Source organism: Pan paniscus, chromosome 6 (genome assembly GCF_029289425.2).
Source record: "Pan paniscus chromosome 6, NHGRI_mPanPan1-v2.0_pri, whole genome shotgun sequence".
Classification (NCBI taxonomy): Eukaryota; Metazoa; Chordata; class Mammalia; order Primates; family Hominidae; genus Pan; species Pan paniscus.
Genome location: NC_073255.2, coordinates 11,174,387 through 11,187,853, shown reverse-complemented (window position 1 = coordinate 11,187,853; position 13,467 = coordinate 11,174,387). Strand labels below are relative to the sequence as shown.

Here is a 13,467-nt window from a genome sequence, read left to right as displayed (position 1 = left end):
AGAGGCCGAAACAGGAGGATCCTTTGAGCCTAGGAGTTCAAGACCAGCCTGGGCAACCTAATGAGAGTTCCTCCACCCACCGTCTCTACAAAAATTTTTTAAAAAATTAGCCAGGCCTGATGGTGGGTGCCTGTAGTACCAGCTATTTTAAAGGCTAAGGCAGGAGGATTGCTTGAGCCCAGGACATCGAGGCTGCGGTGAACCATGATTGTACCACTGTATTCCAGCCTGGACGACTGAGTGAGACCCTGTCTCAAACAAAACAAAACAAAACAAAAAAAAGTACAAGAGGAAAAAAATTGATTTCTGATTGCCTCACTCAAGATAAGGTCAACATTGAAGGTGGAGGTGGAAGATGCAGTTTATGTAGGGGTCTGAAGATTTTACCATTCTGGGGACTGTCTTTAAGAAAGAGAATCCAAAATTAGGTAGAAAAGTGAACGTCTGACCGGGCGCGGTGGCTCATCCCTGTAATCCCAGCACTTAAGGAGTACGAGACGGGAGGATCACGAGGTCAAGAGATCGACAGCATGCTGGCCAACGTGGTGAAACCCCGTCTCTACCGAAAATACAAAAATTAGCCGGGCGTGGTGGCACGCACCTGTAATCCCAGCTACTCGGGAGGCTGAGGCAGGAAGAATCGCTTGAACCTGGGAGGAGAAGGTTGCAGTGAGCTGAGATGGTGCCACTGCACTCCAGCCTGGCGACAGAGCAAGACTCCATCTCAAAAAAAAAAAAGAAAAAAGAAAAAAAAGAAAAGTGAATATTTCTACGGGATGGGGACGTCACAAGAAATTGCAAACAAAAAAAGCTGACAAACAGGATCTGCTACATAATTTGCGGGACGGAGTGCAAAACAAAAACGCACAGTTCCCAGTTCAAAAAGCAGGGCGGGGGCGAGGACCTGGTGCGGTGGCTCATGCCTGTAGTCCCAACACTTTCGGAGGCCGAGGAGGGAGGATCGCTTAAGCTCAGGAGTTCAAAACCAGCCTGGGCAATATGGCAAGACCCTGTCTCTGCTAAAAATACAAAAAAAAAAAAAAAAAAAAAAAAAGAAAGAAAAATAGCCAGGCATGGTGATGCGCACCTGTCCTCCCAGCTACTCAGGAGGCTGAAGTGGGAGGATTGCTTGGGCCCAGGGGCCAAAGGTTGCATTGAGCGGAGATTCCACCACTGCACTCCAGCCTAGGCAACAGAGTGAGACCCCGTCTCAAAAAAAAAAAAAAAAAAAAAAAAAAAAAAAAAGCTGGCCAGCTGCCTTGGCTCACGCCTGTAATCCCAGCACTTTTGGCAGGTCAAGGCTCGCGGAACAAGAGGTTAAGAGATCCAGACCGGCCGGGCGCGGTGGCTCACACCTGTAATCCCAGCACTTTGGGAGGCCGAGGCGGGTAGATCACGAGGTCAGGAAATCGAGACCATCCTGGCTAGCACGGTGAAACCCCGTCTCCACTAAAAATACAAAAAAAATTAGCCGGGCGTTGTGGCGGACGCCTGTAGTCCCAGCTACTCCTAAGGCTGAGGCAGGAGAATGGCGTGAACCCGGGAGGCGGAGCTTGCAGTGAGCCGACATCGTGCCACTGCACTCCAGCCTGGGCTACAAAGCGAGAGTCCGTCTCAAAAGAAAAAAAAAAAAAAAAAAATCCCGACCATCCTGGCCAACATGGTGAAACCCCATCTCTACTAAAAATACAAAAATTAGCTGGGCATGGTGGCGCGCGCATGTAGTCCCAGCTACTCTGGAGGCTGAAGCAGGAGAATTGCTTGAACCCAGGAGGCAGTGGTTGCAGTGAGCCAAGATTGCACCACTTCGCTCCAGCCTGGCGACAGAGCGACACTCCGTCTTAAAAAAAAAAAAAAAAAAAAAAAAAACACAACAACAACAAAAACCGCAATGCGGGAAAGTGTTGTTAAAATCCTAAAAGATAAAGCTTTTTCCTTTTGCAGTCTCTTTCTCGACTTGCGGTATTTCTTGTTTGCTATTTAACGTCATTCTAAGTAAAGAAGAATTAGAAAATTTTAATAATAATCATGAACTTTCCCATTTGTCTTTATTTTATTTAGAGATGGAGTCTTGCTCTGTTGCCCAGGCGGGAGTGCAGTGGCGCGTTCATGGCTCACTGCAGCCTCGAACTTCTGGCCTCAAGTGATCCTCCTGCCTCGGGCTCCCAAAGTGCTGGGATTACAGGCTTAAGCCATCATGCCCAGACCGGCAATGTCGATTTTGAATGCAAATATCAGATCATTTAACTGAGATGAAAAATCCAAGAAAGTACATGATTCGTAGTTCATGGCTTGTCCACGGAGTGTGCCTGGGGCTGGCCAGAGGAGATAGGCATAGGCCAGACCCAGGAAGGTTGGAAGGAAGGGGTGGGGGTCCATCAGGCACAGAGCTGGCTGAGCGCACACCTTGGGCATGGGGATGCTAGATGGGCCACTGTAGACAGTCACGTGCTCCCCTGGTGCACGTGAGCATCTACATTGAACGCGGAGGCGATATGCATTTGGGCTTGACGGGTGCTGCTTTCCTCTCCTGCCAAGTGACCGGCCAGTGCAGGGAGGTTGAGTCAGACATCACCCCTTTCTATGCAACACCACCCCAAGACCCAGCAGAAGGCAACCTTCAAGAGTATTGCAACCTTCATGCAAGGAACCCGCTAGGTACCTGGATCAGGAGTGGGGGTGAGACTTACCTCTGCTGAATTGCCCACCAAATGCACCAGGGCACCACCCACAGTGAGCAGCCACCACCATGGCCTGCCCAAAGAGGCACAGGGCATATGAGTCTGGTCTTACCCACTGTTACCTGGCCCGATGCACTCTGCACCCACGCCCAGGCCCCCAGCTGAACAGAGGGCAGCAGTGGTCACTGGGCAAGGGCAGAAATGGGGAGACCAGGCTGCTAGACTGGTTCTCTGCTCAGAGAACCCATCCTGGGGAGGCAAGAGGTGGAACCATGTGTGTGCCCAGGCTTCCAGTCTCTATTGCGTACTCCATTGTCTCATCTGGGCTTCACAAAACACAAATCCAAAGCTGAAATTTTCAGGATGGTGACTGCAAAACATTAAACCTTGAGTGTTGGCCCTTCAGAGCACTGTACGCTGGGAAACTGCACTGTTGTACTAGAAGTCAGCTCTTCTCACAGATAATGAAGAACACAAAATTCAAAAAATAATACTTTTATTGATTAACTACCTCACGCACTTCTGTAATAGTCTTTTCTCTACAGATGTATACACATATATACATATATGCGCATATATGCATACACATTTATATGCATGTCTATGCACATATATGCATATATGCACATCCTTATATATGCATATATGCACATCTTTATATATGCACATGCATATATACATATATGTGTATCACATATATAATACATATGCATATATATGTGAGTGTGTGTATATATATTTTTGGTTGTTGTTTTGATGTTACATCGAGACACGGTCTTCCTCTGTTGCCCAGGCTGAAGTGCAGTGGTGCAATCATGGCTTACTGCAGCCTCGAACTTCTGGCCTCAAGTGATCCTACTGCCTCAGCCTCCCAAAGTGCTGGGATTACAGGTGCACACCACTGTGCTTGGCTTTTTCTTACATTTTTGTCACCGTATACTCTTTGATTGCCCCTTCATGTTTCCTATAGTGAGAATAGAAAAATTGTCTTTTCTCTAGCATTGTTGATTGAAAAAAAATTTTTTGATACTGTGGAAACATTTCCTTTATCTTCTCTACTTGTTTTGGGTACTACCCTGGAAATTTTTAGGGCCACTGTCGCATTTGGGAAACTCTCACATTTCTTTCACAGAAGAGCTGCAAGATTTCAGGGTACTTGTAGTTTTCTTGTGCAGGGACTAACGTGTGATACTTTTTGGATTTGTAATACTAGTTTTGTTTTGTTTTGTTTTGTTTTGAGACGGAGTCTTGCTCTGTTGCCCAGGCTGGAGTGCAGTGGCGCAATCTCTGCTCACTGCAAGCTCCGCCTCCCGGGTTCACGCCATTCTCCTGCCTCAGCCTCCCAAGTAGCTGCGACTGCAGGCGCCCGCCACCGCCCGGCTAATTTTTTGTATTTTAAGTAGAGACAGGGTTTCACCGTGTTAGCCAGGATGGTCTCAATCTCCTGACCTCGTGATCCACCCACCTCAGCCTCCCAAAGTGCTGGGATTACAGGCATGAGCCACTGCACCCAGCCTGTAATACTAGTTAACCAGATTGTTAGCACGCCTTGTATGTAAATAGTTCAGTGCTTTTGGATATGACACTTCCCTTGAGAGGCAGCTTAATTCTCCTTCCCTACAATATGGGATGGGCTTAGTGACTCTTTATTCTTTTGAGAGAGGGTCTTGGTCCATCACCCAGACTAGAGTACAGTGGCTTGATTATAGCTCACTGCAGCCTCAGCCTCCTGGGTTCAAGTGATCCTCCCACCTCAGCCTCCTGAGAAGCCAGGACAACAGGCATGTGTTGTCCAGTTGGCCAACTACACATGGCCGGTGACTCACTTTTTTATTTTTTTGAGATGGAATCTCACTCTGTCACCAGGCTGGAGTGCAGTGGCATGATCTCGGCTCACTGCAACTTCCGCCTCCCAGGTTCAAGTGATTCTCCTGCCTCAGCCTCCTGAGTAGCTGGGATTACAGGCGTGTGCCACCACAGCCAGCTAATTTTTTTGTATTTTTAGTAGAGACAGGGTTTCACCATGTTGGCCAGGCTGGTCTCGAACTCCTGACCTCAAGTGATACACTCACCTCGGCCTCCCAAAGTGCTGGGATTACAGGCGTGAGCTACCATGCCCAGCCTCAGTGACTCACTTCTTTTATTTTGTTTGAGACGGAGTCTCGCTCTGTTTCCCAGGGTGGAGTGCAGTGGCGTGCTCTCAGCTCACTGCAACCTCCTCCCGGGTTCAAGCAATTCTCTTGCCTCAGCCTCCCAAGTAGCTAGGATTACAGGTGTGTGCCACCACATCCAGCTAATTTTTGTATTTTTAGTAGAGGTGAGGTTTTGCCATATTGGTCAGGCTGGTCTCGAACTCCTGGCCTCGTGATCCACCCACCTCAGCCTCCCAAAGTGCTGGGATTACAGGTGTGAGCCACCACACCTGGCTGACTCACTTCTAATAAAAAGAATATGATAGAGATGCCAGCTTGTCACTTCTGAGACTAGGTCTAAAAGGTGTTGCAGCTTCCTCCCCTCTCTGTCAAACCACTCCCTCTGGGGAAAGCTAGCTGTCTGCTCATAAGGACACCAAAGCAGCCATCTGTAAAAATCCACATGGTAAGAAACAGTCTTCTTATTAGCAGCCAGAAGGGGGCCTTCTGCCAACAGACAAATGATTAAACCATCCTGGAAGGAAGACTCCAGCCCCAGTCAAGCCTTCAGATGAATGCAGCCTTGGCTGATGTCTTCACTGTAACTGTTGGGGAAAAAATAATGAAAATAATATCTCCTGCTAACCCAGTAAAACTTCTGCTCCAAATGTAGAAAAGAATGAAATAGTTTTATTAATGAATCAGCATCAGACTAGACTGTGATGAGCATCACTGGCAGTCCATCAAAGTGATTTCAAAGGCAAAACATCAGGCCAGGCACAGTGGCTCATGCCTGTAACCCCAGCACTTTGGGAGGCCAAGGTGGGTGGATCACCTGAGGTCAGGAGTTCAAGACCAGCCTTGCCAACATGGTGAAACCCTGTCTCCACTAAAAATACAAAAATTAACTGGGCATGGTGGCGCACACTTGTAATCCCAGCTACTCGGGAGGCTGAGGTAGGGAAATCACTTGAACCCAGGAGGCAGAGGTTGCAGTGAGTCAAGATCATACCACTGCACTCCAGCCTGGGCAACAGAGTGAGACTGTCTAAAAAACAAAAAAATACAGAACACCCTTTTATATAGGAAGGTAGATACAATCCATTACATACCAATTAATAGTCTTTACCCAAAAGAAAAAAGAAAACTTCTTATATTTTTGTCTTGTTTTTATTTTTTATTTTATTTTCACTTTTTGCTGGGATTATAGGCGCACACCATCACACCCAGCTAAATTTTTTTTGTATTTTTAGTAGAGACAGGGTTTCACCATATTGGTCAGGCTGGTCTTGAGTGCTTGACCTCAAATGATCCGCCCACTTTGGCCTCCCAATGTGCTGGATTACAGGCATGAGCCACCGCACCCGGCCCAAATTTCTTTTTTAAAAATAATTTTACTTAATGTATTGAACCATCAGTGGTTAGCTCTCTTCCACATTGCCTGTCTATAGATTTGTGAAAGTGGTAACAGGTATATGTAGGAACCAAAGCATAGAGCTTGTCTGGTGAATCTTCATCCTCATTAAGTTTTCTGGGCAACTTCATATGGATATGGTATGGGACATTCCTTATTCCTTTGGCCCAGAGAGCTTTGTTGAGCCTCACATCAATGTGCAAATTTGGAGTCCCCATCTCCTTCATGGCGAATTTCTGGATCTCTCTGTGTGCCCGAGGGGCACTTCTTGAAGCCCACTCCACCCATGCGCTGGTGTATTCTGGGGTAACCGCCTCACTAATGGGGGAACGACCTTTCTTCTCGCCACCCTTCTTTGCAGAAGCCATCCTGCAAAGCCCCAGTTGGAAAAGGTGGAATCAAATTTCAACATGAGGTTTGGATGGTACAAACATCCAAACCATAGCACCCAGTAAAACTATCTCTTAAGAACCTGGGTAAGCCAGGTGCGGTGGCTCATACCTGTAATCCCAGCACTTTGGGAAGCCGAGGCAGTGAGTCGAGATCGCACCACTGCACTCCAGTCTGGGCGACACAGCAAGACTCCATCTCAATTAAAAAGAAGAAAAGAAAAGGGGAAGGAGAGGGTAGCAGCCGCCGAGGTCTAGAACTGTCCAGCATGCTGCGTGGGCAGCGGTGGGAAGGGTTTATTTACCAGTGAAGGGGAAAGAGCTAGTTGATAGTGATTTGTGGTCACTGATGGAGTGAGAGCTTGGGAAGGCAGGTGCCCAGCATAGACAGGGAATTCACTCTGAATTGGAGGAGTGGGGAGGGAGGCCTGGATGCCCTGTGATGAGGATGGGAGCCGATGCATACAAGTTTGTAGAAGAGGCATGGGGTGGGAGAATCCTGTCTGATAGAATCTTTTTTTTCTTTTTTTCGAGATGGAATCTTACTCTGTCGCCCAGGCTTGAGTGCAACGGCACGAGCTCAGCTCATTCTAACCTCTGCCTCCCAGGTTCAAGCAATTATCCTGCCTCAGCCTCCTGAGTAGCTGGGATTACAGTCCCCCACCACCACGCCTGGCTAATTTTTTCTATTTTTAGTAGAGACAGGGTTTCTTTGTGTTGGCCAGGCTGGTCTCAAACTCCTGACCTCAAGTGATCCACCCTCCTTGACCTCCCAAAGTACTGGGATTACAGGCATGAGCCTCAGTGCAGCCTCTGCCTGATAGAATCTTTTCTCTGTGGAGCATCATCAACTCATACAAAAATCTTTGAGGCCTCCTTGAGACTAAGGACTATTATATCTTTGGCACCTGAAAGGAGGGTGTTATGGACTGAATTGTATCGCTCTCCCCCTACCACCAAATTCGTATGTGGAAGTCCTAATGCCCAGTATCTCAGAATGTGAGTGTATTTGGAGAAAGGTAATTAAGGTTAAATGAGGCCACATGGGGAGGGGGCTTAATCCAATAGGACTGGTTTCCTTAATCAAAGAGGCAGAAGCCTGGACAACATAGCAAGACCCCATATCTACAAAATTAAAAAAAAATTAGCCAAGCATGGTGTTACATGCCTGTGGTCCCAGCTACTCAGCAGGCTGAGGTGGGAGGATTGCTTGAACCCACGAGCAATCCTCCATATGTCTGCATTACTTGGTGTTTACTGCATGAGCCATGATTGTACCACTGCACTCCAGCCTGGGTGATAGAGCAAGACCTTGTCTTTATGAAAAAAAGAAGAGGCAGAGTGCGGTGGCTCACACCTGTAATCCCAGCATTTTGGGAGGCAGAGGCAGGCCTGAGGTCAGGCGTTTGACACCAGCCTGGCCAACATAGTGAAACCCTGTCTGTACTAAAAATACAAAAATTAGCCAGGTGTGGCAGTGTGTGCCTGTAATCCCAGCTACTTGGGAGGCTGAGGCAGGAGAATCACTTGAACCCAGGAAGTGGAGGTTGCAGTAAGCTGAGATCGCGCCACTGCACTCCAGCCTGGGTGACAGAGCAAGACTCCATCTTAAAAAAAAAAAAAAAAAGAAGAAGAAGAAGAAGAAAGAAAGAAAGGAGGATAGAGGAGGAAGGAGGAGGAGGGAGGAAGGAGGAGGAGGAGGAGACGGAGACGGAGACAGAGACGGAGATGGAGAGGGAGACGGAGACAGAGAAGGAGAAGGAAGAAATGCTGGGGAGAAAAGACCGAGTGAGGACACAGGGAGAAAGCTTGTCTGCAAGCCAAGGAGAACAGCCTCAGGAGAGACCCAACCTGCTGACACTTTGATCTTGGACTTCCAGCCCCCAAAACTGTGGGAAAACACATTTTTTCGTTTAAGCTGCCCAATCTATGGTATTTTTATCATAGCAGCCCTAGCAAACGAATAGACGGAACAGGAAGAGAGAAAAGAAGTAAGGGTTTTATGTTGAAACCCCCAGCATCTGTGGCCCTTAGAGTGCTGATACGTGTGTGTGTGTGTGTGTATATATATATATGGCAGCTATTTTCACTCAGAGGATGGGGCTTTTGGATTTAGACAGACTTGGGTTTTAGATCCAGCAAGTCACATAACCTTCCTAAGTTTCAGAGTTTTACTTGCAAAAAAGAGGTAATGAAAGCCACCTTGGGTTTTTGTGAAAGTAAAATGAAATGAAATCCGTAAAAACACTGAGCACACTAACTAACCACTCACGGATATTACTATCTGGAAAGGTGGTGTATCGTGAGGCTACGTTATTTTGTTAGTATTATTGGAGATAAATGAATTCCTGAGGCATAAGTGCCTGCATTCACACCTTGTCATTTGGTGAGGAACTAGGGGGTCTGGGTGGATATGGTACAGATACTGAGTCACATACAGGGCTTTGCACTGACTCTGGGGTAGAACCACCATAAAACATAACCCCAGGTAACCAGACTCAGAGAGGCTGCCTTCTAAGATGCTGGTACCTAGCAACGCACCTGGCACACAGTAGGCAATTAAAAAGCACTGGCCAGCCTGGCGCGGTGGCTCACGTCTGCAATCCCAGCACTTTGGGAGGCTGAGGCAGGCGGATCACGAGGTCAGCAGTTTGAGACCAGCCTGGCCAACAGGTTGAAACCCCATCTCTACTAAAAACACAAAAATTAGCCAGGCGTGGTGGCACATGCCTGTAGTCCCAGCTACTCAGGAGGCTGAGGCAGGAGAATCGCTTGAACCCGAGAGGCAGAGGTTGCGGTGAGCCGAGATTATCCCACTGTACTCCAGCCTGGGCGACAGAACAAGACCCTGTCTCAAAATAATAATGATAATAAAAATATATAAAATATAAAAAGCAGGCCAGGCGCGGTGGCTCACACCTGTAATCCCAGCACTCTGGAAGGCTGAGGAGGGTGGATCACGAGGTCAGAAGATTGAGACCATCCTGGCTAACACAGTGAAACCCCGTCTCTACTAAAAAATACAAAAAATTAGTTGGACGTGGTGGCGGGTGCCTGTAGTCCCAGCTACTCGGGAGGCTGAGGCAGGAGAATGGCATGAACCCGGGAGGCAGAGCTTGCAGTGAGCTGAGAGATTGTGCCACTGCACTCCAGCCTGGGCGACAGAGTGAGACTCTGTCTCAAAAAAAAACAAAAACAAAAAAAAGCATTGGCCAATGAGTGCAGGAAGGAAGAGCGCTCACTGAGTACTGAACATCTATCAGCATCTGTTAATGGGTCTGTTAGTTAACCCTTTCAGGGTTGTAAGTAATAGCAACCATTCAAACCAGCCTAAGCCAGGGAATTTAAATACATTTAAAATTCTTTTAAATGGAAGGAGAATCTGTTGTCTTGAAGACTGACAAGGCCAGTGTGTGCTTCAGGTATGGCTGGATCCAGGGACAGTGGGATGTATATGGTGATCTTCTCCCCTTTTTTTCTCCTGTGCTAGCTTTATATCCAGGCAGGTGCCCTTCATATGGTGGTCTTGGCAGCCCCTCCTGACTCCTACCTTCTATACACACAGAAATTCCAGAGCAAAGGGAATCTCTTTTTCAAACAGTGCCAGCCGGAGGCTTGGACTGACTCTGAGCCACACAGCCAGAGTCACAAGATCATCCTTATCCAATCACTCCAGCTCCAGGCCCTGGGAGTAGGGGAGAGAGAATTTCTGAAACGAGAAACAGGAATCCTTTCCCAGCAGAAGGGCGAGACTGGTTGCCAGGCAGGCAGACCACACTGCCCATTGGACTAAGTATCTATTTCATTCATTTATGTATTATGATTATGATTATGATTATTATTATTATTATTTTTTGAGACAGAGTCTCCCTCTGTCACCAGGGCTGGAGTTCAGAGGTGCAATCTTGGCACACTGCAACCTCTGCCTCCCAGGTTCAATAGATTCTTGTGCCTCAGCCTCCCGAGTAGCTGGGATTACAGGCGCCTGCCACCACACTTGGCTAATTTTTGTATTTTTAGTAGAGACAGGGTTTCACCATGTTGGCCAGGCTGGTCTTAAACTCCTGACCTCAAGTAATCCACCTACCTCGGCCTCCCAAAGTGCTGGGATTACAGGCATGAGCCACTGCGCCCAGCCTGGACTAAGTATCTGGATAGAAGTCAGGTAATTCATGAGTGACCAGGTAAGACACAGAAGCATGCCACCTGGTGAGTACATGGGGATGGGGAACCAGATCTGTGCTGGGTCCAGGCAGCACCAGTGCCATTGGGGATTTTAAGGAGGCTGGGATCTGCACCCCTGGCCAAGAGGTCATGCAGTAGATTAATTGCAAAAATGTTCCTGATTCTCCATCTGTCCCTGAATCCACACCCTGTGTGGAGTGGCTTTGCGATATCTCCTAGCAGAGCCTGTTTCCCTTCCCCTAGAATCAGGGCTGGCCTTGTCATTTGGATGGACAGCAGATTGTGGCAGAAGGCACGGTGTACCAGCTCTGAGCCTCAGCCTCAAGCCATCTTCTGTGCCTTTGGTTGTTCACCTTCTTTGACCCCCAGTCCCCTCATGAAAAAAATCCTGGCTATTTGGGTGCAAAATGAGAGACCCCACAGGGCTATCCCAGCTTTTCCAGCCAAAGGCCCCAGACATGAGATTGCTTGGTATGATTACCAAAGCTGCCTAGCTGACTCATAGCTGACTGAGGATGCAGAGCCTAGCTCACATCAGAACTGGGACCCAGAGACTTGTGAGCAGTAAGTGATTGCTGTTTGAAGCCAATGAGTTTTGGGACAGTTTGTTACGCAGCATTGTTGTAGCAAACAACCAATAAAAGGCATGCTAGGGAGAAAACCTAGCTGGTGCTTGGCCTGCCACACTGTGCAATCAAGAGGTTAGGTCTCCTGGAAGGGACATGTGTTTCTAACTTGCAGGAAAATGCCATGTGGGCTAACCAGGCCTGGAAATCACGCCTGTTGGAGTCTATTATCTCTACAGATCTTATGCAGGGTTTTTTTTTTTTTTTCAAATGGAGTCTCACTCTGTCGCTCAGGCTGGAGTGCAGTGGCAGGATCTTGCTCACTGCAACCTCCGACCCCCAGGTTCAAGCAATTCTTCTGCCTCAGCCTCCCAAGCAGCTATGAATACAAGCGCGTGCCACCACGCCTGGCTAATTTTGTGTATTTTTAGTAGAGATGTGGCTTCACTATGTTGGCCAGGCTGGTCTTGAACTTCTGGCCTCAGGTGATCCACCTGCCTCGGCCTCCCAAAGTGTTGGAATTACAGGCGTGAGCCCCCATGCCCTGCCTGCAGAGGTTTTAACTGACCTCCTGACATGTTTCCCAGAGACACAGGCACTGGGAACTTTTGGAAACAATTCTGCTTGAGCTGCTAGGGTGAAATGTACCCCACTAGCCACATCCCCCTTGCAGTATATATTTTGGTTTTGATGTTTTTGTATGGTGCTTGTGTGCAAGGAACAAAAAAACAAAGATGGCTTCCAAGAGGGGCCTAGGGGAGACTGGGAAGAACTGAACAGGTTCCCAGTACTGCCCAGGTGCAATGTAAGCCATTTGATTGCAGTGGGAGAAAAAGAATCCATGAGACAGGATTAAAGCCCATTTCAGACTTTTCAAAAAAAAAAAAAAAAAAAAGTGCAACGAGGGAAGCTGTCTGATCCAAGGATCTGTCAATCAGAGAATTTTAAAAAAGGTGAAACAGTTCACACACCCTCCCTCCCTGCCCACCACGCCACCTGCTCCTGCTCCTGGTATCCAGGTAACTCCTGCTATATGCCTAGGCACATGTAAAATGACCATTTGGGTCCCAAACACATCCCAGATTGTGTCATCTGCCCCCACACCTGCCCCGGTCTCATGACTTGCTCCAGGGAACATCACCATCCGTCCAGGTGAGAAGTCTGGCAGTTGGCCACCAGATCCTGCTCACCTCCTGCCTCAACACCTCCCCATTCTGTCTGCTCTACCTTGACCACACCTATTCCACTCCCAGGCTCCCTACTTCCAACTGGGCCACCTCTACACAGGTTTGGGTTTGTCCACTGCATGAAACCTCAATTCCGCAGTCTGACATAGGGGGTCTTCCTTCTCCAGTCCTTCCTTCCCTGCGTCTCTCCCAGGCTTCTCTCTTCCTGTGTCCCTGAAGCCAGCTTCCAAGGCCCAGGCTGGGCGTGCACATCCCCAGGGCCCCTCTACATCGGGCTTTCCGCCCTCTCGTGTCTCGCGCCTGCCTGCAGGGTCATGCTCAAGGGTGTCGGCCCCCTCACAGGGACCCGCTAGGAGCAGGATCAGAAAAAAGGTCCACATGTCCCAGGAATGTGGCCACTTTGTAATCCACCCTCCAGGCCCCCCTGACAGCCTGGGAGCGAAGTGGGAAGTGGGCCCAGGAAGCCGACAGAGCACGGTCCTCCATGTGCAGGCACACTCAGCACCTGCTCCTACAGCATCTGGCTCTGGGCCTGGGGGTAGGAACAAGGGCTGGCAGAGGAGGGCCCGGCCACAGCTCGGCGGCTGAGGTAGCTGCAGGAGAGGCTGGCGGTGTGCTCAGAGCCCGGGGCACAGTGGCCCCGGACCTCGGCAGTGTCTGGGCTGCCCTCTCGGCCTCCATCTCCCTGCTCAGGCCGCAGAGGACGCGGTGTGGCCACTGTCACCAGGCCAGGGGTGAAACCATCCCGGAGCTGCGCAGGCCCTCCCCGGCCTGCAGGTCACTCAGCGCTCGCTGGGGAGGGGGAACACAGAGGTAGGGTGGTCAGTGGTCCCAGGAACCTGTGATGCCTTCCCTGTCTCTTCCCACACTAGACAGCCCATCAGGGGGTTAGGGGGACATGTCGCTCATTGGA

General features: G+C 48.9%; 1 protein-coding gene across 6 annotated transcripts in view; it reads right to left on the bottom strand.

The window, feature by feature from the left end:
- Positions 1 to 374: 374 nt before the first annotated feature.
- GRID2IP (Grid2 interacting protein) overlaps positions 375 to 13,467 on the bottom strand; it is a 70,842-nt gene continuing 57,749 nt past the window's right edge. For all 6 annotated transcript variants that reach the window (XM_063605622.1, XM_055114940.2, XM_055114936.2 and 3 more), the window contains one exon: positions 375 to 13,346. In XM_063605622.1, coding sequence (XP_063461692.1) covers positions 13,275 to 13,346 — 72 coding nt within the window. In that variant the 3' untranslated portion in view covers positions 375 to 13,274. The remainder of the gene's footprint in view (positions 13,347 to 13,467) is intronic.